Consider the following 24,461-nt stretch of genomic DNA (forward strand, 5'->3'; position numbering starts at 1 on the left):
CTCAATGAATGAGACTGGTGTCATTTTTCGAGGAACCAGAGATCTGTCAAGTGTAATAGTTAACTTTCATGGATCTCACTGTAATGAGTTGTCCTAACGATAGCGTATAGAAAGAGTGAACGAAAACGAAGATGGAGATATATATCTACTTCTCTCCCCGAGTCTAGACAACTGCCGACGTGATCATAGCGGGGCGTGCGGGGCGGATCCAACATTTCTGCGCCAGCTGAATTTCTCCAACGGACGCGAACGGAGCTTCTCCCTTACAGCCATCTCAGGAATCACTACAATGGAACAACCTCAGAATTTGAGATCTCTTTTCAACGAGGCCAAGGCGGAGAAAACCGCACTGGAAGTCCGCCCTGACACCAACACCGACCAGTATCGCAATGATGTCAGCGCGTCGATAGCCAAATTCGAGGAATGCCACCGTCTCGTGAGCTTGTTATCTTTGTTCAGTTCGAACGAACCGCTGGAGGATATTACCACAGGAGATCTGCAGTGAGTACCACCTGAACCTGACCTCATATTTGTGGACCGGACTAACTCTATCGCCGTGTATAGGTACCTGACTGTTGATTATCATCTTGCCGACCTTCTCCAAAGATCTTACAGCTCCGACCGCGAGGCGAGCCTCCGACGTGCACTGCACCAATATGAGCAATACCTTGCGCGATTGGATAATTATGAATTACTTAATGACAGCAACAAAAAGCTTTACGAACAATATGCCGAGAACCCGTCTACCTTTTCCCTGACCCCCGTCAACGACGCTGCCACCAGAAGAGAAGTCAAGATCATACGGTTCAGGGAGGAGAAAGAGCTGAAACAAAGACTCGAGGTTGGATTCCAACCATATGATGAAGAGTCTCGAGCTTTACTGACGTTGTCTCAAGTATTTATCGGATAACCAAAGCCAACTGCAGAATGACGACGACGATGTTCGGCAGCTTTACCTTGCGGAAATCCACCTGTATATCCACCAGACCTTCCAGTCACTAGATCTTATCTCTCAGGAGATTTCTATGCTATCGAGTGTGCGCAACATGGCGCCCAACCCGGATCAAACCCAGCGAGAAGACCCTAGAAGCCGAAACAATACAGACCGTTCAACCTACTCGGATAGACTGGACCCCCCGATATCTCAACTTCTACAAGGAGGCAAGTTTGGGCCAATCTTAAGCAAGGAAGGGAAGCCAATGCAGCCGTTCACGTTGCTCGATCGCCGGTCCCAGCTTCAGCAGGGGGTCTTCCGCCCGAGCCATAACTTGCCCACGATGACGATTGATGATTATCTCGATGAAGAGAAGAGACGAGGCAACTTTGTTCAAGGTGGAGAAAGCTCGGGTATTCAGCCAGAGGTTGACGAGGATGATTTCGATCGGGCCGATGAAGAAACGATGAAGGCAAGAGCCTGGGATGAATATAAGGAAGCAAATCCCAGAGGATCCGGAAATACCTTAAACAGGGGGTAACGATGCACATAACGCGATCACGGGATTGTTTCATGTTGAGGTATGATGGGAATGTGGCTTTACCCCTCGCTTACTGCGGACTCGAAGCCATGCATGCCACATGCATAATATCTTCCAGAAAGTACCCAGTACTAGAGCGACCTTATGACAGAGAAAATCTATGACTTTAAACAGAATATGTTCATTTTTTTTTCTTGTACGGGTATTTATCTAAGCCATGGCCCTTTTATCTATACATCGGGGAGAAGACCAGCAGCTCCTTCGATGTGTCGTGGATACCCAAACCATAGGTTCTGTAATATGAGCAACTTAGGCAGACGCCTGCTTGTTGCGTTGGATGTCATCCAAAATCTTCCCTGCGCCCTTAGCCACCAATTCCTTGGCCACCAGAACACCGAATTCTTCCGCAGACTCTGCCGAGTCGACAGTACCGTCGACTTCAACCTCCGCATCTTCCTTGCCGTCCACACTGACCACTATAGACCGCATTCTAAGTTTCCTGGATCCGTCAGGCAGCTGAACCCACTCGGTTTCGACGCCCAGGGGAGCACTGCAGCCACCTTCGAGCGTTCGCAACAAGCTCCGCTCAGCCCAACAGGCATATGTAGCGTCCATATCACCGATTTGTTTCAACATATCATGCAAGATGTGGTCGTCTTTCCGGATCTCAATACCCAAGGCACCCTGTCCAACGGCATACAGCATGCCACCGTTCTTCGAATCAAGATACTGGGAAATACGGTCGTGCAGGTCGAGTCTGAGCAGACCGGCAGCGGCCAGAATGATACACGTGTACGGACCGTCTTCCGCATCCAACTTCGTCAACCGCGTGCCGATGTTGCCACGGACGTCCATGATTTTCAGGTGAGGGTATCGGCGAGCCAATTGCGCGGTGCGGCGGATGGAGGAGGTACCGACCACAGAGCCAGCGGGCATGTCGGCCAGACTCATGTTCGGCAGGCCCTTCTTCATCACTAGAACATCTCTGCTATCCTCGCGCTTCAAGGTGGGGCCCAGGGTGCAGGACTCGGGCAGAAGGGTGGGCACATCTAGCGACGTTTAATCTATTAGCATGAGTCTAGGATCGCCGGTACGATGAGCCTGCAACACTAACCTTTCAGGGAGTGAACGATGAAGTCCAATTTCCCGGCGATCAGCAGCTCTTCCAGCTCTTGTGTCCATAGGTTCTTGGTGGTAAACTCGCGGAGGGGAATGGTCGTGTTCTGGTCTCCCGCGGTTTCCTGCGAATGGATATTGAATGTGTGATCCGGCAAGATTGCCTGGAGCGCACTCTGAACCAAATCGGTCTGGGACAGAGCAAGCTTCGACTTGCGCGTTCCGATGGTGAAAGTTTTTCGCGATGAGGGGTTGGCGGCACTGGTAGGCGGGGCAGCAGCCATGATGACGACGAGCCAAGGAGGACTGAATGACCGGGAGATAGGGAGATAGGGAGATTAGATTACAGGGGATAGAGATGAAACCGAGATTTAGTAGCAAGCCGGAATGAGACTGCTCTTCGTGGAGAATCCGCAATCGCAACGCAGTGTACCAAGGTAAACTGTGCAGGTAACTAAAAAGCGGGAGTTCCGCGGACGGAGCGACGGTCAATTTGTCATGCGACGCCGGTAAATTACCGGTACGCCGGACGCTTGCGATCACGGGATGGCCAGCGCTGGCCGCACTGATGCCGGCATGAGAGGGTCTTGACGGGGGAAACTTCCTATTTTTTGACATGAATTGAATTGCCCGGGAGACTACAATTCTCCTAGACCTCACCTTTCGGAGCATCTCCTGCAGCATCCTGCGTCGTGTCCAACTGACAGCGGCGTAACAAGGTGATCGACCAGGCGGACTGACGTAGCGCCAGCGAACCTCGGCATCGGAAGGAGCAAGACCGCTTATCTCTGCGATCGCCTCCCCCAGAGTCGCCTCATCTATGGGGTTCTGGAACCTTTCTTCCCTTCTCCTCCCGGTCACCACTGAATCTTACAACTGCCGACTCCTCCCACCCACTCCCGTTCCCCGTTCCCCCGGATACTCTTGACCTCCATCGCGTCAATCATCATCTATCTACACTCCATCTTTCTTCTTTCTTCCAGCCGGTTATCACCCAAAGGCGTGATAGGCTGAAATGGGCTCCAACAACGCCAGGACGACCAAACTCTCCTTGGTGCCGCTCCCCAAGGGCTCGGTTCTGCTCCCGGGCGCAACACTTCGCATCCCCGTCGCTAATCGGCCGGATCTGTCCAATCTCCTCTCGACTCTCTTGGATCGGACACCTCCGGGAAAGCGGGATGGAAACACCATCGCGTTCGGATGCGTTCCGCTTAGCTCTCCGTTCCTAAGTAAGGATGGACAGCATCTCATCGACGACGGAAGTCTGGATGATGAGAAGAAGGAGGAATATGATATGGTTGATGCAGGCCAGGCTAGGAAGGAAGACCTCTTCCGATATGGTACTGTTGGAAAGGTTGTCGGGGTTCAGCGTCGCGCCTATTCGGAAGCGTCGCTGGTGGTGCAAGGTGTTCAGCGCTTCACTATAAGACGGGTCACTCGGGAGAGACCTTTCTTTGAAGCAGAGGCCATCCTGTATGATGACAAAGGTTCGTGCGTTTTCTCTGTCTGTTTCTTTGCCATTAAGTGTCCTCGGCGCGTACTGACTCTGCCAGATTCAATCACAAACGACACGGAAACCGTCGAGTCGTTCCAACAGTTAAGGCAGCTCTCACGTGAACTTCTTACTTTACTACGCCTGTCCTCCCTGTTGCCTTCTCCGTCCACCCGCTTGTCGCCTCTGATTGCTCGGAAATTCGAGTTGTTCATCTCTAAGACCGATCTCTCCCAGGCCGGCAGACTCGCCGATTTCATGGGCGACATCGCTGACGCAAGCTTTGAAGAAAAGCTTCGGGTTCTGTCATCGTTGGATCTGAGAACTCGATTGGAAAGAGTTGTCGAAATGCTCAGTAGACAGGTCCAAAACATCAAGAGCACTGTCAAAGTAACCACCTTCTCGACGAACAGCTTCCCTCCATCCGGGTTTGACATCAACCAGATTGATCCGCGTGACCGCGAGCTTCTGGCGAGGCGGGCTATGGCTGGTCTTTCCGGTCTGACGCCCCCTGGAACCGCGAGCGGGAGGAACGGCGACAGTGATGAGAAGGAGACGAACGAAGTTGACGAACTCCAGCAGAAGCTGCAGGACGCCGAGCTTAGCCCTGAAGCTAGGAAGATTGCCGACAAAGAGCTGCGACGTCTTCGGAAGATGAACCCGGCCAACGCCGAATACGGGGTCTGTCGGACATACCTGGAGAACATTGCGGACATTCCGTGGACGAAGGTCACTGAGGACCAGCTTGGACCCGAGACGCTCAAGAGGGCCAGGCAGCAGCTGGATGACGATCATTACGGACTAGAAAAGATCAAAAAGAGACTTCTTGAATACTTGGCTGTGTTAAGACTCAAGCAGTCAACTAACCAGGACGTTGAACGCCAAATTGCAGCATTGTCAAAGGACCTTGAGGAGGCAGACGGGGGAGACCTCGAGAAGGCACCCCCGACCCTATCGGAGGCAGACCGTGTCACTGTCGAAGCGAAACTGCATCTGCTGAAGTCCAGGCGCATGACTGATAAGTCGCCGATCTTGTTGCTTGTTGGACCCCCCGGTACCGGAAAGACGAGTCTCGCAAGATCGGTGGCTACCTCGCTTGGGCGCAAGTTCCACAGAATCTCTCTTGGTGGTGTTCGAGATGAAGCTGAGATCCGAGGTCATCGGAGGACTTACGTCGCGGCTATGCCGGGATTGATCGTCGGCGGGTTGAAGAAGGTTGGCGTTGCAAACCCGGTCTTCCTGCTTGACGAAATCGACAAAGTCGGCGGTGCAAACTTCCAGGGCGACCCATCTGCAGCCATGCTCGAGGTCTTGGATCCTGAACAGAATCACTCGTTCTCCGATCATTATATCAACATTCCTATCGATTTGAGTAAGGTGCTCTTCATTGCCACCGCCAACTCTCTTGATACTATCCCCGCTCCGTTGCTTGACCGTATGGAGACCATCTCGCTCTCTGGATACACTACTGTCGAAAAGCGACACATCTCCAAGAGACATTTGATTCCTAAGCAAGTGAGGTCCAACGGACTCTCTGACGGCCAGGTGGTCCTTTCCGATGAAGTTATTGACAAAACGATTACTTCCTACACACGCGAGTCTGGAGTGCGCAACCTGGAACGTGAGCTTGGCTCAATCTGCCGCCACAAGGCCGTGCAGTATGCAGATGCGGGAGACGCCGGTCGCGTCGATTCATACAATCCTGTCGTCACTATGGACGATCTGGAAGAGATCCTCGGAATTGAGCGATTTGATGAAGAAATTGCCGAGAAGCATGGTCGTCCAGGTGTTGTCACCGGCCTTGTCGCCTACTCCACCGGAGGCCAAGGCAGCATCTTGTTCATCGAGGTTGCGGATATGCCAGGAAACGGCCGTGTGCAGCTTACCGGAAAACTAGGCGACGTCCTCAAGGAGAGTGTGGAAGTGGCCCTTACATGGGTCAAGGCACACTCGTACGAGCTCGGCCTGACTCCCGACCCTAATGAGGATATCATGAAGAGCCGAAGCCTGCATGTTCACTGTCCGTCGGGGGCCATTCCGAAGGACGGCCCGTCTGCCGGACTCGCACACACGATTGGCCTGATCTCGTTGTTCGCCGGCAAGGCTGTTCCGCCTCAGCTTGCCATGACCGGAGAAGTCTCGCTTCGCGGAAGGGTCATGCCTGTCGGCGGTATCAAGGAGAAGCTCATCGGGGCGCTACGCGCAGGCGTCAAGACCGTTCTCTTGCCCTACCAGAATCGCAAAGACGTCAAAGACGTTCCGCAGGAAGTCAGCGATGGTCTTGAGATCATCTATGTCAAGTAAGTTACCCGCCCTTTCTAACTCTCCCACATTGAAAGAAACTGACCCGATGACAGACAAATTTGGGAGGCCATTCAACAGGTTTGGCCTGATGCTCACTGGCCCGGCCAACACCAAGTGAACTTCGTTGAGAGCCGCCTGTGATTTATATTCTATTTTTCTGATCGCTTTTTACACTCCCTTGTCCGTTTCATAAATTGCTCTCAGTTTGTAACTCTCCCGTCCTTCTCTCAGCGCAGCGCAATTGCCTTTGTTTGGTTTTGGATTTCGCATGGCGTATGATGGAACGAACCCATTTGATCTGGTGTCCTTCCAGTACGTATAATTACCGGCTGCATGTGACTGGCATCAGTCCGATGGCTGTAAATAGCTCTTTAACTTGTCATTTCAATGAATTATGCTCAGATCGTGACTCCGATATCTGAATTTTTCAATACAAGTCTTTATTTATATGAGACATGGAATATAATACATTGTCAACAATTAACACATAACAAGTAAAAGAAAAACCAAGGATGGATTCAACATCGAACCCAACACCCAAACCCAAACGAATAAGTTCCAATCCGCTTTTTCTAATCTATCCACTACACTATCCTCACCTCACCCTTCGCGATCCTTACGAGCTAGGCGTCGAAGTCTCAGCACCCGAGCCCGAGCCCCCATTCTTCGATACCCCGAACGCAGGACGATCGTAGCTAAGTCCTAGGGCGCGCCAAGTCGGCCTCCAGGATTTCGAGCCGTCCAGCAGCTTCTTCGCTTCTTCGTCCCAGGCCTCGCGCGCTTCTTCGTCGGGCTTGGTGCCGGCCTCTGGTCGGTGGGTGTCTTGGATCTGCTTCTGGTATTTGGCGGCCTTGTGGAATTGGTCGTTTTCCCATCTATTTGTCATAATCGTTAGTTAGTCTTGAATTTGTGGTCTTTAATGCAGAGGGAGGTGCGATAAAGTGAAGCGCATGACCAGGGTCCCATCCCGTCTCAAATCGAACATTGACCCGAAGAACCAACCAACGCATAACCAGACCGGGAGGGACCAAACGACAACAAACTAAAAGGAAAAAGGGATAAGAGAGGGAAAGAAAAACATACGGCGCCATATCCTTTGGAGACTCAGGCCACACGAAGGGCTGCTTCATCTCAACAGTCATCTTCTTTTTCGACATAGGCCTCCTCCATTTTCCATAACCGAATCGACCCTGGGGTTTGAGACGCGTGATCTTCTGCTGTTCGACGTAGCTTCGCACACTGAGCACATCGACACCATACAGACGCTGGAGGTAGTCGCGGATGTCGAGCTTGTTGAAGTTCAACGGCACGTAGAAGGAGGCATATCGGGGAGGGAGGTAAGGCGTGCGCATGAGGGCGATTGTGAAGTCGGGACTAGTTCGTATTACATTATTAGTAGCTGTTCATGACCAAAGAGACATGGAGGGAGAGAGGAAGGGGGGGTGGCTCTATATGGGGTGTGCGCAGATATCGAACTTACAGGAAGACTTGCTTCCGCATGGACAGCGGCGCCGAAGGAGACACCCAGCCGGCGGGCTTCTTGGGAAACTTGGAGAATTGACGGACCATCTTGGCTCCTGTGTCACCGCACTGGTGAATTGAATGAATGGAGCGAAAAAAAAAGAGCCGGGGAAGTCGTAGGTTGGGTTCGGAGTAGAAATCGAGGATTGCTTGGAATTATCGGATGGATGCTCGGCGGAACTTTTGAGCAAAATTGCGCGGGTGGCCGCACCACGTGCCGTACCGGCTTCTGGGCTTGAGCAGGTCATACTGTCTACTATCTGCATTCTTTAGTTCATTTTATACGTCGTTCGCAAAGTTTTGTATCAAATAATTAGAAGAAATAAACGACAAGAAAAAGAAATTAAAAGTCTATATTCGCTCATCATGTCATTATCATTCAACAAATTAACTTTTCTCCCATCCCAGTGCTCCTACTCCGCCACTTGCAACTTTTCTAACTTTTGCGCACTGTCATGGACTTCGTCTGCCTGAGGCTCCTTGGATTCTTCTGTTTCGCTCTTGTCACCGGCAGCCTCGCTCTCGGGGTCTGATCGCGAATGTTCCTCTTCCTCATCCTCGTTCTCGCTGTCGTTTCCTTCCTCCTTGCTACCCTCACCACCATCAGCACCCACTTCCTTCATGTATGCCTCCAACTCACGAGCCATCTTCTTGGAGAACCCAGACGCTTCGACGTCCACGTCCAATCGCTTTCCAGGATTTTTCCGCAGTTGTTTTCTGGCATCGGCGAAGAAGGGGCCTGGCTCGTCGCTGACGAAATGGAACTTTCGCTTGAAGAACCGCTTGACGCAATTCACGTCTCGATCGAAGTACATCTCCGCATTGACGTGGTCTACCGACACCATTTGAGGGAAATCGATCAACACCGGAGTGAGCTTAATGTTCTCATCATCCTCCTCTGCGCCCTCGGGGGCTTTACCCTTCGCCTCGGGATCCACTTCCTCCTTGATCAGAAGGTTGAACTCGTTGAAATCTCCATGAATCAGTCCATACCGCGCCAGCTGCAAGATCATATCCATCAGCTCCGAGTATAGTTGGGCGGGCCTCGGGACCTTCGAGATCTGGCGGAGGGGGAAAGCATCAATCAAGCCCATGACGATCGTGTGACGGTTCTGCGAGATAGGTTCCGGTACATTGAACCCGTTCTCTCGAAGAGCCTTCATGAACGCGTATTCCTTCATCGCGGCCAGTCGCGACATGTACATCCACGATCCCGTGTGTCGGTTGCGCAAGTAATCCCGGTTCGTCTTGACCGATCGGAAGGAGATACGGCCCAATCGGTGAATTTTCAAGATGCGCTGCGTTCCCTGGTGGTTTGCGACCACGACGATATCCGACTCCTTGCCGACTCCGATCTGGTTTCCGACAGAGTAGATGCATTTGTTCTTCTGGTGGGCGTTGAGCGCGAGGTAATCGAGCCCGCCGTAGGTGAGTCGGTAGCCATCATCTAGAGCACGAGTAACCCCATAGCATTAGCATATGGCTTCGCATGTCACGTAGACTGTCTTGCGCTTACATTTCGCATTTTTCACCTTCGCGATCAGGTTCGTCTTGGCTAGGGTCGAAATGGCTCGATTCACCCCGCTCCCGCCTCGAAGGCCGGAGATCTGCGCGATCAACGGGGTCGGGACGACTTCGTGATTCCGACTTCCGGTTTCCACCTAGAGGAATGATTATTGGGTTAGCCATCGGGCCGTATGCAATGATCTAAGCATTACGGCGGGGTTCGGAGCGGCATACGGCTGAGAGCACGCGGAAATCCTCGGTAGTGAGATATCGGATAGCTTTGGGGTCGAGCTTCATAGTGACGAGAACTCTTTTATTGTAGATATGAAAGATAGAGCAGCCTGTTGAATGGAGGGCTGATGCTGGATGTCGTGGCGCAACAAGTCGATGCGGGAAAAAGATATGGGCGGGGTGCCCTATGCCCTAGTTTCCTGATTCGGCCGCCTCGGCCTCTCTACAGCTCCCAAGGTCCCAGAGCAAGATACGACCCAAGCGAAGAGAATAATAAGGTAATCGGTTGAACTTATCATACTATAGATTGTAGTGCGTGCTGTTTTGGACTCGATCGGAAATACATTAGATCTACCCATACTCATGCGAGCCTCCCTGCACTCTCAATCCTATCAATCAAAACTAGATCTAGAAATATCATCACATTTAAGCAGGAGCCTCCCAGTTGGGATTCTAAAAATGCATGTTAGCCTTCTGTTCAGGAAATCGAGTAAGACAGGAAAAGCTTACCTTGCGCAAAATGACCAAGCCTTCCAATGTGCTGCTGAGAGGGATGTACTGTTCGTCTTCCAGCTCAGCTCTCTCGCCGTATGCCAGAAGGACCGGAGTGCTTTGCGTTTGCCAGCCAGTGATCGTCTTGGGGCGTCCGGCCTGTCCGACAACATCCACAGCCTGTCCAACACGAACATTCACTGTGAGAGGCTGCAGGTCCTCGTCGAGTGTCACGAGGAATCGTGGGTACATAGCGGTGATGAGGAAGTAGAGAAGGTAATGATGCTCATCAAGGACAAATTGCTTGGCATCAATCATAGACACCAGCACGGTGAGCAGGCCCGCAGCTGATACGCGGGACAGAACCTGGCGATCTGTGTGGAAAGGGTTGAGCGTCATGGTGCCCTTGCCCATGTGCAAAAGACCTTGGGCAATGCGAACCATGAACAGCGAGTTCTGGTCGCGGTGGTAGTAGCTTGCCAGCTGTCGGAGCAGCTGTGCCAGACGGGCATTGTTAGTACCGGCACCACACAGGCCCATGGCAAAGATAGCGTTGATAGCAACGTCGTTGTCGTTGTCATGGCTGTACCTGGATAAGGTATCGTAAACCTTCATTTGAGGGTTGCTAGGCGAGATCAAGCCCATGGCAAGGGGAACCGCCTTGCGGATGTTGCTCGCGCCGTAGTGCATAAGGTGGCCGAATTGACGGAGGATCATATCTTGGCCAACCTCCTCTCCCATAGAAATCAGCGACAGGCCCAAGACCGCGTACGACTGGACTAGCTCATCTCCCTTATTCTCGTCACTATCTTCAATGATGTCGTTGCAAATATGAAGGAGCTCCTGCAGCTTCAACACCGTGCCAGTTCCCGCCCACGCGCAGACAGATGCTAGAACGGAAGTGGGCTTGGCCATGGGGTGATCGACAGCCTTCAGGATATCAAGGATAACATCGACTTCTTCTTGACGGCCGAAGTACAGCAGCGCCAGACCAAGGGCCATGAAACGAGTCCACTTGTCCTTGAGGTGCTTCTGTCGCTCCTCGTCCATCAACGTGGTGGCGATGGCCTCGCTAACTTGGTGGTTCGAGGAGCCCACGAAGACAAGACCCAAAGAGACAGCTGCCATAGCAGAGAGCTGCATGTCGAGCGAGACATCCTCAACAATAGGAAGCAGAGCATCAAGGAGCTCTTCCTTGTTGGAGCCAGCATAAGCCAAGCCAAGACCCATGATGGAAGCGACTCGCATGGGCACGCTCTTAGACTCAAGGTTCTCGGGATCGCTCAAGATAGCCAAGGCTGGGTCGGAATCTAGACGGACACCCGAATTGATGAGACCAATACCCAAGAGCGCACCGGCCTTGATCTGCTCCTCCGAGGCATATGTATACTTGTCGATCTTGTCCAGACCAACTTCGGGATCTCGGTGCAAGAGCATACCCATCGACGCCGTCGTGGACAGCATTCCATCATCCTTTGTCTTCCAAACCCACGGGCCCTTATCGCCTTCCACGAGCATCATCTTATCGTTGCCGAAGCCAGAGTTGGCGAAAGCGTTGACGAAGGCGCTGGCGAGATTGTGTCTTGCGGAGTCGACATTTGTGAGGCCGGCACCACGGCTACTCTCGAGATGCGTCTTGTAGATATCCTCGGGCATTTTCGGATCGAGAATGTTGAGCTCCTTTCCAAGTGACTTGAAGTGGTTCGGAATCGAGGTGTTGTTTAGACTCTCCATGAAGGATTCATCCTCCTCCTCTTCCGGCATGTCAAGCCATATTTGCTGTCTAGCGACCAGGAACGCCATTTGCTTCTTAAGCGACCGGTCCGACGTGGCGTTGATGTCGCTCTTAATAAGATCGGTGTCGTTCAGGCGAATGGCGAGGACGACGGCCTTGGTGAGTTCGTTGTAACGGACATAGATCTCGTGGGCGGTGCGGAGAAATTGTTGGTCCTCGGGATATGTCAGGAGGTTGACCATAGAGACCATGTACAGGCAAACGCGCGAGTATGTGTTTTCGTCCAAGAAGCGGGGGATCTCTTCGATGATCTCCAGCTCACTCAGAAGGTCAACAGCATCGGCTTCGGCGTTGTGGCTCAAGAAGTACGGGACAAGAGACAGCGCGAGGTCGATGAGGTCCTGCACGTCCTTCTCGGCGTTCAATCGATTCTGGTATTCCTGACCAATTTCCAAGGCGAGGTGACGGATATATTCGTGGCCCCAGGAGCCGAGGTCTTCCGATTTCGTGAGAAGACGGTACTTGAGCGTCTCGAGTTTCTCTTCGTCTCCGTAAGTCATTCCAAGAACCGACAGCATATCCGCCAACGACTCCTGTTATTCAAATCATTTCACAATTAGCCTATCTACTGATTCATTTGTAAGCGAAAAATCCCACCTTGACGGAACCGGTCTGCCAGCTGTCATATAGGGCCGTGAGGTCATCGTAGTATGGTCGTAAGAACTTGAGAGGCTTAGGAACCGCAGTCATAGAAGAAGTCGAGGTCTTTATAAAAGTCTTGATGGCGTCCAAGGCGGGGCCGTACAGCGAAGTATCGGGTTCCTAGATAGAAGAGAAGGGTTAACGTCATCGATCCATCGCCATGTCATAAACATAAGCGCCCGAATCGTACCTTTAACCTTTCGACAAGCATTTCAAGCTCATTTTTCAGTTGCTGGTCCTCCTCACTAAGTTCCTCTGGAAGATTTCCACACGTCAGCAACGCCTCGAAACGCCCGGAAGTTGCAGTGGACATAGGACGGGCAAGACACGCTCATACCTTCTTCGGGCTCCTCATCCTTCTTCTTGCCATCCGCTTGTGGCTTCTCTTCATCCTGAGGCTTCTTGCCTCCAGCCAAATCCTTCACATCATCAACCTTGCCCTTGCCCTTGTCAACGGGAGCTGACCGCTCGCCTTCTTTCGCCATTTCTGACGGGTATCTGGCGAGAAGGTCCTTGAGAGGAATCGGAAACTCGGGGAAGTAGGGGGGAAATAAAGAAAGAGGCGGGGTATCGAGATGGCGAGAAGGCGATTAGAATGAGACTCTATGCACCAAGTGATGGAGCAGGGAATGAATCATAAGCTTGTTGATGGAAGCAGAGAGCTCTCGCCCGTCGCCGCTCGGACGTTGTTGCGCTCCTTGTGGAGCTGCCGCCTGCTTATGTAACGGGACCATGCCAAGAAATCAGCTGCGACGATGACGATGACGCTGTTGATTAATGCGATACTAATCTACTGGAGAAATTTGCAGTTTGGTATCAAACAGATTGCAGCACTTTAAGGGATATGAAGCAGAAATTTGATTCCCGCGCTTCAGTTCGGTCGTTCGCTGATCTTCGATTTTCTCCGAGTAACTACTATCCAACTGAAGACTATAGAAAAGCATGGAACCGCCATTCAGTGTGTCTGGTTTGTCCAAAATATGCTAGCATATATAGTATTACATAAATGCGACAGGTCCGGCCTATTTGTTCTCTGTAAAATTATCATTTATGCAAAACAATGAGACCGAGTTTGCGTCTGCAGGGGCTTGGGTTGAACAACCTACATGGCGAATCCTAAACTCTTGTCTATAGTCTCCAGTATGTTGATTCCATTCTGCGCGAGACATTTCATGACCCGCGTATGACAGCAAGGGCATGGTGTCGATCACAGACAGGCTCATTGAGAATTGGTCCAAGAGAGGCATCAATGTGGGTGCTTGACTCACTGGTTTCTCCACGCTCACTTTGGGCGGCTGGGGCAGATCATTATCCATCCTTTCAGCACTAGGCAGCTCTGGTGAGATATGCGTCGTAAATTCTTCCGGGGCGTGGTACAGTTCGTTGTGAACTGTAGCCAGTGCAGGTCCGCTGGCTTCGAACGCTGGGTAAAGCACGCAGTATCCATTCGCGCGTATAAGCTCGAGAAGGTATTCCATGACAGCCGGATATCTCTTTGAGACGACCTTTCGCTGTGGGAGGTCCTGGGCTGCAGGCTCCTGAAAGTAAAGGCGTTTTGAAAAAAAAAGAATGGAGCTCCACTCACTTATCGCCAAAATACAATGCCGCATTGCTGTTTGGAGCCTGACAGAGTAATAGAAGTGCCTCGTTATCATCATCATCCGTGAAGGTAACGTCACTCCGAGGAGGTCTGAGTGGCTCTTCTTTTGTGGGAAGTGATGAGGGAAACTCAAGTAAAATCCCCAAAAGATTTTTGGCGGAGCGCCCCGTAGGAATTGAATATCTATATTTCAGTACAGCGTATTTCAAATAGTGGTAGAAAGATGCCGACAGCTCGGTCTGTGAGGAAAGCATGAGGACATGCGACGTGTTCGGATCTCTAGGACAGAAAGCCTCTACAGTTTTCAAGGAGGCCTCTTCCGGCTTCAAAGCATGTGGTTGGATTAGCCGACGAAGTGTTACCTGAGTCGACATAAAGGGCTACTTCATTTCTCGAAAGTACTGAAGAAGCCGTGGGTCTACATGTTGGGGAAGTTCGATTGTCAAACTGGGTGTTGATCCAAGGTAGTCAGCTTCTTCCAAAGAGCGAAGCAACCTGATCACAGACGCAGAGGATTCCGAAGGAGCCTGAATTAGGATCTCAATCTGCATTTGGTTCCAGGCTGTAGAATATTAAGCACGAAATTCACTCGGTCATTCACAGAACGTTGAATCATTACCTCGAAGAGCACTACCGTTCAGAAATGAGATCCACATTAAGTCCCTAGAATATGCAGGAAGAACGATAAGAGAGAGGCCATGTCTTTGACTGGCCAACTCCACCCCTTCGGAGAAAAAGGGGTCCTCCAGCGTCGCCCCTTGAGTTATCATAACCTGCGGATGAATGTAGAATTGCAAATAGCCTAGAGCAAGGAGGGCAGCTCTTTGCATGCGGGAATCAGTAGACCATTGCGCATAGTTCGGTCGAGTATCTACATGAGCAACTATTAGTACTTTGAACGTCGCAGCTGTTCGGATAGTCTAGACAAACCATGCCAGTTAATCCGACAGTCCTCATCGGTTATGCCATTGAGATGCTGTATTGTCTCGACCGATACGGCATCCCTTCCCATAAGCACGAAATGAACTTCATTGATTTGTTGGCGTGCCATGCGGCAAGCGAGAGGTAACAGATCCGACATGGCTTTGAGACTTGCGCCGCTAAACATGACAACGCTGCTGTCTGCCTTCTTGTAACGACCGTGAGGATTTGGGAAACGCTGCAAGGTCTTTGCCAGAGAGATCAGTCTAATTTCTCCATCGTAGTAGAATCCATTATTAGCTTCCACCACAAACTCGTTTCGTGGGGGAGGCTTCTGAGGAAAGGGCGGCGCTGCGACCTGTGATTCCGGACGCTCCTGTAAGAGGTGGGGGTTGAATCGTTCGGCTGCAGGAGCAAGATCGGTAGGCATATTTCTAAGAAACACATAGATCAGGCATAATATAAGAGACCCCCAAAGGAACCGACGCCGGCGAGGGGGCTTCCATTGCTTCGATAACCAAAGTGGTTGTCGGTTGTTCGCTCGCGGTCGACTGCCTTTTGGAGGTCAGCATGGTTGCAGCATGAGGACGTCAGCCCCAGAAGAGCTATGGAGGATGAGAACGACATCTACAAACGCGAAGGATGCAGGAGGTTCAGCGCGTGGCTGGACGAAGGAAGGAGTTAAGCAGGCCATGCCTCGTTATCGCCGGCTTCCGTCGCGAATCAGGCAGTCACAGGAAACCCGCTAACTACCGCCACACCCCTTTGGTTCATGCCACGTCCCATGGAGTAGGAACCTCACCACCACGGTAGGCCTGCATCGTCAATCGTAATCAACTGGGTTTAACTTGGAGGTTGTGAATCTCTCACAAAGAATGGGGAGATCCTCGCGCTGTACACCGTTATTAGTGACAGCAACCAAAAATCATCTAGGATGTCTTACATCTATACCATGACCATTGTCAGTAATAGTATTTATATAACTAGGGTAAATACTGCGCTACGCAGGCCGACCGTAGTTAGGTTCCTACCTACGGAGTAGGGACGCCCTAGTAGTAGGGGCGCATCGGGACCGGCGACCGACTAGGTCGTTTGGTCACATGGGACGTGGCATGAGCCTGTGGCCGCGGGAAATATGCACTATACGTACCTTCTTAGCTCTGCGCTAAGGAGGTTGACCCTTTTTAGTGCAGCGGCAAAACTGCGACAGAGCCAAAGGGGTGTGGCGGTAGCGGGCCTCGTCACGGGGCCCGCTCCCTCCAACTTTCCGCGTCTGGCGTCCTGCCTTTTCGTTTGATCTATACTCCGGATGTCACGCTAAATGGGCCAAGTACCTAATTACCACGCGACCCAAACAGACAGGATAAATTGAGCAAAATCCTTTCAGCGTTAATAGTCTGCCATGGAGTCTGGTATGGAGATAGATAGCCCAGGGCCTCGGGGCACAAAGCGGGCGGCCGAAGACACTACTGACGCTTCAATTAAGCCCAAGCGAATCAAGGTCTGTTTGACTGTGAATCTCATTGCGAAATTTTGGCTCACACCTCACCTGCAACTAGGCCCTCGATCCCGATGTTGTGAACAAAATCGCAGCCGGAGAAATTATTGTGGCTCCTATGCATGCTTTAAAAGAGCTTATCGAAAATGCTGTTGACGCCGGCTCTACGTCCGTTGAGATCTTGGTCAAGGACGGTGGACTCAAGCTACTGCAAATTACTGACAATGGTCATGGTATAGATGTGAGACATCCTAGATTTTTTGGTTCAACTTTTCTTTCACTACCCTTTCACTACCCTTTCAAAACCCGAATTCCCAAAACTGAGCATAGCATTCATAACCGCGGTACCATGACTACCGCCCATGCATCTTGCTTTTGTTAGCTGTCACTAATAAAGTGCAGCGCGAGGACCTCCCAATTCTTTGTGAGAGATTCACAACCTCCAAATTAAAGCAGTTCGAGGATCTTTCGTCCATTGGTACATACGGATTTCGCGGTGAGGCACTGGCCAGTATCAGCCATATTGCCCACCTTACCGTGACTACCAAAACAGCCGGCTCAAGCTGTGCATGGAGGGCACATTATGGCGATGGACACCTGGTTCCCGCTAAACCGGGACAAAGTGAGGCCCCAAAAGCTACAGCTGGACGAGGCGGTACGCAGATCACCGTAAGTTATAAACAAAGGTCTCAATAGCTTAATGCCATGAGCTCACAATAAACAGGTTGAGGACCTGTTCTACAACGTCCCAACGAGACGCCGAGCTTTCCGGTCAGCGAGTGAAGAATATGCGAAAATTCTAGATGTTGTCGGCCGCTACGCAGTCCACTGTGCCGGAGTCGCATTTTCCTGCCGCAAACACGGGGATTCAGGCGTAAGCATATCAACGCCAGCCGTTGCAAACACGACAGACCGGATCCGTCAAATTCATGGGAGTGCCGTGGCCAATGAACTTGTCGAATTCAAGGTTGAGGATAGTGACTTGGGATTCCAATCATCTGGCCTCGTCACCAACGCAAATTACCACGTCAAACGAACCACGATTCTTCTCTTCATCAACCACCGTGCTGTTGAATCTACCGCTGTAAAACGCGCTGTAGAACAGACCTACGCGAGCTTCCTACCAAAAGGTGGTCATCCTTTCGTCTATATCGACCTAGAAATTGAGCCACAGCGAGTGGATGTCAACGTACATCCCACAAAGCGGGAGGTGAATTTCCTAAACGAGGATGAAATTATCGAATCCATCTGCAATGAAATCAGGTCAAAACTGGCCCAGGTAGACTCAAGCCGAACCTTTTTGACACAGACGCTCCTGCCAGGAATCAGATCTATCGATCCTTCAGGTCAAGGCGATGCGGATGCGTCTACAGAAGCTGGTGGCTCAGTCCTCAAAACACCTTCAGCGACAAAAAAGCCATATGAGCACAACCTGGTCCGAACAGACTCCAAGGTCCGGAAAATCACCTCCATGCTGACACCGGCACATCAAACCACCGACGCAGAAAATATCTCTCCTAGTGTCCTCGATGAGGGACTACAATACGAAAAGACCGGCCGGGAGCCAATTCGAATCGCGTTAACAACCGTGAAAACACTACGAGCCAATGTCCGCAATACAATGCACAACAACCTGACCGAAACGATCGCTTCCCACACCTACGTCGGACTAGTTGACGAGCGACGCCGCATTGCAGCCATACAATCCGGCGTGAAGCTTTACCTAATTGACTACGGGATGTTCTGCAGCGAGTTCTTCTACCAAGTAGGCCTTACAGACTTCGGCAATTTCGGCGTCATCAAGCTAGATCCAGCACCAAAGCTCATCGATCTCTTGCGAATCGCTGCGAGCACCGAACGAGAAGAACATGAATCCCAAGCCGCGCGTCAGAAAAAGAAACCCAGTCGAGAACGCGAACAAGAGGCCAACGAAATATTCACCAACGCCGCGGACATGGTCGCAAACACCCTCATGGAGAAACGAGAAATGCTCGACGAGTACTTCTCTCTCCAGATCTCGGAGGACGGCGACCTCCTTACCATTCCTCTGTTACTCAAAGGATACCTACCTTCATTAGGCAAACTACCACGCTTCCTCCTCCGCTTAGGACCCTACGTGGACTGGTCCAACGAAGGCGAATGCTTCCGCACTTTTCTCCGTGAACTCGCCGCTTTCTATACGCCGGAACAATTGCCTACTCCTCCGCCTCAGGCGCAGCCGCAGACTTCAACAACAGGGCCAACCGATGAGAATGCAAACCCACAGAACCCTCCTGAAGAAGATGAGACTATCAAGCAACGTCGACAGCAAATAGCTCACATGCTGGAGCATGTAGTGTTTCCCGCACTTCGGGGCCGCCTGGTTGCCACGACGCGACTTCTTCGGGGCGTTGTCGAGGTGGCGGATCTAAAGGGTTTGTATCGAGTTTTTGAGCGATGTTAAGCGTCGAATACAGTTTCATTCACGCTATCGTCCTTTTCAACATAATGTAAACCTACTGGGAATAACACTATACCAAAACTTTGTACTTGGTGGGGAGAGCTTCGAGCGCTGGCTATATAACTAACTTATAAGAAAAAGAATCAGCTACAAAAATGCTTCACCAACGTTTTGTACTGTCAACCCATCTACGAGAAGGACTACCTGATAATTATTGACATCATTCAATACCACATATCACATACCACGAAGATAAAAGAAAATTGTAACTAGCATGTTCTATGAGAACCAAACCACATACGAGAGATGGGTAGCGTACGAAAAGAAATCGATAGAAAAAGGAACAAATCTTTTAAGAAAATCAGTCGTTCAATCACAGTCACGAGAAGATTATACATCATACAACAGATACTCCTACTAAACATCAGAGATCAATGATGATTCGAAGCCCACGACCAAGTCGAATCATTCAGTCAGTCAAAGTCAGTCCAGTTGACGAAGAAGATGGATGCCTAGATACGAAAGAATCCCAGTGGAAAGATCACACCGCAAAACGCCGCCCCAAAACCAGAAGAAAGTAAAAAAAAAAAAAAAGATCGATCCATCAAACTAGCGTAATGAGAGAATCACATAAATCGAATTCTTCAAACGCCAAAAAGAAGAAGAAGAAAAGAAGGTTAAATAAAGAAAGAAACAAGAAGTGCTCATTATTCATCCGTTCGTACCCGTTCATTGCTCATGGTATCCTTGTTTATTGTCGTCAGGAAAATGGTCTGTTGCATCAAATAGTGGAATGTTGTATGTAAGACAAGTCATCCCTGGCTGGTGGCCATGGATGAGAGAATATGCCAAAAGATTTTCGGTAAATATTGGCTTGCGGCTACCTCGAGTAGGGTTTGTTCATGAGCGCAATTTCGCGGGCCACGGTGGCCCATTCAAGCTCTCTCTTTACATGTTTGTTGTTCTTGCGTAGTTGCAATTCTTCCCATTTGAGGAGCTCGTAGCTGTTTAGTGGCGTTAGTCATGCTGCAAAGAGGATTATGAAGACGGGGATCATCTGGGTCCAAATATCACTTACACAAAACGCAAATGGGGCTGAATGATAACATTAAGCCGTCTCGCTCGAACAAAGCAGCTGACAAAACATGTTAGTATATATATTCTTTCGAGAATCAGATGGTAAACTTACTATGCTCGGGGGAAGGATAGATGCAGGGAAGACATAACTTCAGCGATGCAAATAGTAGCAGATCGCGAAACTCCCACTCGACAATGCACCAATGTAGCTGCACCGTCAGATTTTCCTTTGCCTAAAGAGAAAATAAGTCAGTTTCCATCCCTATAGATGAGAAGCGATCATATGCTGGGACACTAACGAATGAACTCTAGACACCGATCGAATTCCTGCGTCAACGGATCTATGCCGTTGTCTTGGACCCGAGTAATGTGCATGATATTTTCGGCGCCTATCTTGGAAATTTCTGATTCGTTCCAGGTAACGGATTCACCGATACTCAGCACGCGTCGAATGCCAAGTTGCCACAGCATTTCTGGGTTATTAGCATGGGCCAGGTTACCCAGGTACATATATGGCAAAATGCGGCTCGGAAGGGAGCCATCACAGTGGTCGAACCAAGCAGGAGCAGGAGTCATAGTCAGGTTGTGGGATCGCGTTGCTGGGCTTTCACGCAGCAACCTGGACTCCACATTGGTCAAGAATTGGACATCAGAGGGATAGGCAAAGAAGTTGCGCTTCTTGTCGCGATGGAGTCTAAGCCAAGCTTCATGCGCCGGTATTCCTTCCGCAAACATTACGTATGCGATAACCAATAAAGAGCTCTCGGTATAGCCATCTGGGCAATGCATAAGAATCCGGCGTGATCCCTCCACATGGGTTGTCATATGAATGTCCCCATCGGAATCCGTATGATGCGACGGCCCTTCTGGATTTGCCAGATAGTAAATCCATCGGATCGTGCTCACAAGGTCGTCCACCTCCCTGTTCTCTCCTGCCGGAAGCAAAATTGACCCGGATGAAGGGAATTCTAATCGCTGGGGACCGTCGTTAAGCTGTTTGTTTAGTCGAGCTAGGTACCGTGGGCCTGGGATGCTCGCGTGATCGCTCGTCTCAACCAAAAGGTCGAATTTGTCGCCAGCTGCCGGCTCGCAGGAACTAGGTCTCAACAAATAATCCGGAGTCGGTCCTTGCCAAACATTAGGCGAGAACTCTGAAGCACGCGACATTTCACACATTTCCAGCCGTTCCCATTGAACTACCATGTATTAGACATAGTTCGCATTTCGAGGAGCAATTTTTTAACTCACAGAAGTCCATGGTTTGCCCGGTTAGCTGCCCTCGGGAGTTAACGGCGACCAAGTTTGGCGTCGACTGCTCAATCTCTGAAAATGGGCCTAGTTGACTGGTTAGCAAATGTACGTGTGAGTCCTTTTGGGTAGGGGCTGAGACTAACAGGAGAGGACAAATGTATTATACACAGGCAGTGTATAATTAGGGTCATTCTGTTCTCTCCAGCGGGACTGGGCCGTTACGATTTGCTCGGCGGCATCTAGAAGCTGCCTGTAACTGACATCCTCATCGCCATAGACAACGATGTCAGACAATGGCGCCAGTTTCGCAGTTTGTATCTGAAAGTTGCGCACTGAAAACCCCTCACGGGGATCGACGGGGATGAATTCGAAACCCGACGGCGTAAGAATCTCCTCAGGAGACACGGCACCCTTGAGCCTGGCCCTACTCAAATCGCCCCCAACTTTCACGATGGTAATGCCACGCCAACAGTGTGGGGTGCGTCGAAGAGAACGCTTTCGATTAGTGAAAAACCCCAGCTGCAAATGGTTCTCGGGGTGAAGTCCATGCAGCCACGGAAAGACTAGGCTGGGATCCGGCAGCGGCAGAGAAGCGCAGTACTCAAGGGCAGCAGCGAGCGGTTCAGGCTTGAGGGCATAGAAGCGAGGCGATTCCGAGATCTGCACGAAAGCATCTGGCGGATAGAGCAGCGATGATGTTTGGTCACCATTCTCAAGTCTCGCCACAGGAGATGAGGTCTGGGAGGTGATAGGGGATGGGCCAGTCGGGCAAACCGGCAGATGTTTATTAGGTATCGGGGATGGGTGTCTATTTAGATTCAATGCTGGGGAGATTCCCGTAGGTGGAGGTGTCGAATGCCGTAGCGTTTGCTGCTGCACCACAACGGTCGCCATGTTGGTAGTGCCTGTGTCCTCGAATGTCGATTGTGCCGAGAATATGTAACGTGATTCCCCAAATGTTTTATGAACACCGATTCTAGACGGAACGTTGATCAAGCACACTTTATCCGAACCATGAGTCTCTTTTTAATGTGAATGTATCAACAGGTGCATGCAATGCCTGTCAACTGTTGCCCATTAGTATCTGTCGGGGTCAAAGGGACAAGAAGGACGGCAGTATTTGCTGTATCTCAAAGGGGGGAGGGAACGTACTCGAGTTGCAAGCAGCCGAAACACTGAATAAACCCCGAACAACCTGAAGAGTAGTGAATGATTAGCAAGTGAATTGAGAAATAACAAGCGTTCGTCAAACAGAAAGGAGTCATTACGTAGGAGACCCGTTTTAGCTCTGGCGTGTATACCCACCGTAGATAAACCCCACAGCGATAAGGGAAGGGGGACACGGCGGCTTAATACTCCTCAGCGAGGAAATTGCGGAGTGAAGGAACGGTAAGCTGGCACTGAGAGGAGCGACGAGGAAGGACAATAATAGGGCAGGGCTAAGTATGGCAGGATGTTGTCGAACCTCGTGTAAAGCAGTCGGTTGATCGGTGGTGATGTTTGGAGGGAGGGCCAGGAAGTACGGGGGTGGGGAGGGGTAAAGCAGGTCAGTCACGAACTAACGAGCCGACTAGCTGCCTTGGGTCACCAAGTGGGCTGCCGGCGCTGCCTGTGGCTCGTGCTAGGATTTGATAGCGACGAGTTCTCTTGATTGGATTGGATCCGGCACTGATATTTTTTCTTTTTTCTTTTCCCGATTATTTGATTTGATTTTTCTGTTTGATGTTTTATTCCCTCTTTTTTTTTTTTTTTTTTTTCTTTTTTTTCCTTTTGCGCCGTTTGATCTTCATAACCTAATGGTGAATGGTGGTGCTGGGACCAGCTAACCTGGCGAGTTGTCGACCACTCTACTCTACTCCTACTCCGTAAGCTGGAAATACCTAGCTGTAGATATTTATCTGTCTAAACCATGTAAGTGAATCCCATGCACAATCCTTCTCGTGGGACAATCTGCGGGTGCCTTTCCCATCTTCCAAATTTCCCTCTTCATTGTTCCCGTTACACTCCGTTGCCCCCCCTCCCATCCTTGATTTCGGGCAGCGTCTCCACATAAGGTCTGCTCATGCCGGTCGAGGCCGTTTGCAGCCAATAACCCAGACCAGATCCCCGATGTCACCGGAACTGATGATAGGCCTGGTCGACCCCCCCTTGGACGAACCCCGGAAGTCTTGACGCCAACACTCCCGGGTCCACGGCCAATAGGGCAGCGAGGAAAGGCAACCTCGAGAGCAAACCAGTCATCTGGACGAATGAGAGCTCGGGCCACCCCTCCCCTTGTGCAGGGCTAGTGCCAAACTCAGCAGGGGCATCCCGGCCTCGTCATTGGCATTATTGGCGAAATTCCCCGTCCTTCCCTCCTTCCTTCCCTCTCGCTCTCTTTTTTCCCTTTTGTGTTTTGGTTTTTTTTTTTTTCCTTTTTCGCTATCTTCGACGGCAACGGTTGATGGCACGGCTCCATGGTTCCTTCGAGTCATGCGTCGGCCGGTCCCTTGGAACCGCCACTGGAATGATGATGACATGGATTGATCGAACCACGCCGTGCTGGAATTGTTGGAATCCCGAGCCGCTAACTAGTTAATTAATTACTATAACAATTCGATCAGGTAATCGTCCCACCTCTGTTCCTTCCCAGATAGGTAGACATCAAGAATAATCCTAGCTAGGTAGTTATCTCCTTACTACTCCGTACTGTACTTAAGTAAAAGTGTCGCTGACCCTGTCAGTCTTTCGTCTATAAACAACCAACTTCTCTTCCCTTGGTTTCTACTGTTTTCCAACGCCTGATCTGCGAGTAAGGCCACATATCCGTTGTATGCGGTGATTTTTGATACCCATTGACAATGCCAATAGAGGTGGGGGCACGATCCCTTCCTATTTGAATGTGAATGATGGTTGCACCCTTGGCCCGAACCCCGGATCGGCGGCCACAGCGTTCTCCGCCGGAAGTCAATTATTGTATAGCCGGTTACTCCAGTGGCGTTCTAACTTAAGTAGTACTGTACACTGTGTACTATACGCCCGAAGGGGTAAACAAGGGCTCATTTTGCCGACCCCTTCAATGTTGTACTGATAACATAGGACTGAGTCAAGAGCTTCCGTG

General features: G+C 50.7%; 8 protein-coding genes across 8 annotated transcripts; 3 read left to right on the forward strand and 5 right to left on the reverse strand.

Annotated features, from left to right (window-relative positions):
- Positions 1 to 289: 289 nt before the first annotated feature.
- On the forward strand, positions 290 to 1,475 carry KD926_009627 (IGBP1/TAP42 family protein; the record flags this gene model as incomplete). Its single annotated transcript, XM_053095601.1, has 3 exons — positions 290 to 501; positions 565 to 841; positions 897 to 1,475. 3 exons carry the CDS (start codon positions 290 to 292, stop codon positions 1,473 to 1,475), a joined length of 1,068 nt encoding a protein of 355 aa, XP_052960194.1.
- Positions 1,476 to 1,784: 309 nt separating this feature from the next.
- On the reverse strand, positions 1,785 to 2,875 carry KD926_009628 (porphobilinogen deaminase; the record flags this gene model as incomplete). The annotated part of the gene is made up of 2 exons (XM_053095612.1): positions 1,785 to 2,524; positions 2,590 to 2,875. 2 exons carry the CDS (start codon positions 2,873 to 2,875, stop codon positions 1,785 to 1,787), a joined length of 1,026 nt encoding a protein of 341 aa, XP_052960195.1.
- A 731-nt stretch (positions 2,876 to 3,606) lies between these two features.
- On the forward strand, positions 3,607 to 6,528 carry KD926_009629 (putative LON domain serine protease; the record flags this gene model as incomplete). The annotated part of the gene is made up of 3 exons (XM_053095623.1): positions 3,607 to 4,078; positions 4,145 to 6,383; positions 6,441 to 6,528. 3 exons carry the CDS (start codon positions 3,607 to 3,609, stop codon positions 6,526 to 6,528), a joined length of 2,799 nt encoding a protein of 932 aa, XP_052960196.1.
- Positions 6,529 to 7,003: 475 nt separating this feature from the next.
- On the reverse strand, positions 7,004 to 7,956 carry KD926_009630 (mitochondrial 54S ribosomal protein uL23m; the record flags this gene model as incomplete). The annotated part of the gene is made up of 3 exons (XM_053095634.1): positions 7,004 to 7,262; positions 7,471 to 7,761; positions 7,868 to 7,956. The coding sequence occupies 3 exons, from the start codon at positions 7,954 to 7,956 to the stop codon at positions 7,004 to 7,006; spliced, it is 639 nt and encodes a 212-aa protein (XP_052960197.1).
- Positions 7,957 to 8,321: 365 nt separating this feature from the next.
- Positions 8,322 to 9,711, reverse strand: KD926_009631 (protein kinase RIO2; the record flags this gene model as incomplete). Its single annotated transcript, XM_053095645.1, has 3 exons — positions 8,322 to 9,355; positions 9,425 to 9,569; positions 9,649 to 9,711. The coding sequence occupies 3 exons, from the start codon at positions 9,709 to 9,711 to the stop codon at positions 8,322 to 8,324; spliced, it is 1,242 nt and encodes a 413-aa protein (XP_052960198.1).
- Positions 9,712 to 10,071: 360 nt separating this feature from the next.
- On the reverse strand, positions 10,072 to 15,525 carry KD926_009632 (26S proteasome regulatory complex; the record flags this gene model as incomplete). The annotated part of the gene is made up of 9 exons (XM_053095656.1): positions 10,072 to 10,098; positions 10,156 to 12,465; positions 12,530 to 12,694; positions 12,765 to 12,829; positions 12,912 to 13,086; positions 13,843 to 14,102; positions 14,623 to 14,736; positions 14,794 to 15,045; positions 15,105 to 15,525. 9 exons carry the CDS (start codon positions 15,523 to 15,525, stop codon positions 10,072 to 10,074), a joined length of 3,789 nt encoding a protein of 1,262 aa, XP_052960199.1.
- Positions 15,526 to 16,497: 972 nt separating this feature from the next.
- Positions 16,498 to 19,036, forward strand: KD926_009633 (mismatch repair ATPase MLH1; the record flags this gene model as incomplete). The annotated part of the gene is made up of 4 exons (XM_053095664.1): positions 16,498 to 16,596; positions 16,655 to 16,834; positions 16,996 to 17,262; positions 17,318 to 19,036. 4 exons carry the CDS (start codon positions 16,498 to 16,500, stop codon positions 19,034 to 19,036), a joined length of 2,265 nt encoding a protein of 754 aa, XP_052960200.1.
- Positions 19,037 to 19,913: 877 nt separating this feature from the next.
- On the reverse strand, positions 19,914 to 22,255 carry pps1 (tyrosine/serine/threonine protein phosphatase PPS1; the record flags this gene model as incomplete). The annotated part of the gene is made up of 6 exons (XM_053095665.1): positions 19,914 to 20,037; positions 20,112 to 20,168; positions 20,223 to 20,343; positions 20,410 to 21,306; positions 21,359 to 21,445; positions 21,505 to 22,255. 6 exons carry the CDS (start codon positions 22,253 to 22,255, stop codon positions 19,914 to 19,916), a joined length of 2,037 nt encoding a protein of 678 aa, XP_052960201.1.
- Between the last annotated feature and the right edge of the window lie 2,206 nt (positions 22,256 to 24,461).

This window comes from Aspergillus affinis (assembly GCF_023601865.1).
Source record: "Aspergillus affinis strain CMG 70 chromosome Unknown NODE_6_length_556011_cov_87_064024, whole genome shotgun sequence".
NCBI classification, from domain to species: Eukaryota; Fungi; Ascomycota; class Eurotiomycetes; order Eurotiales; family Aspergillaceae; genus Aspergillus; species Aspergillus affinis.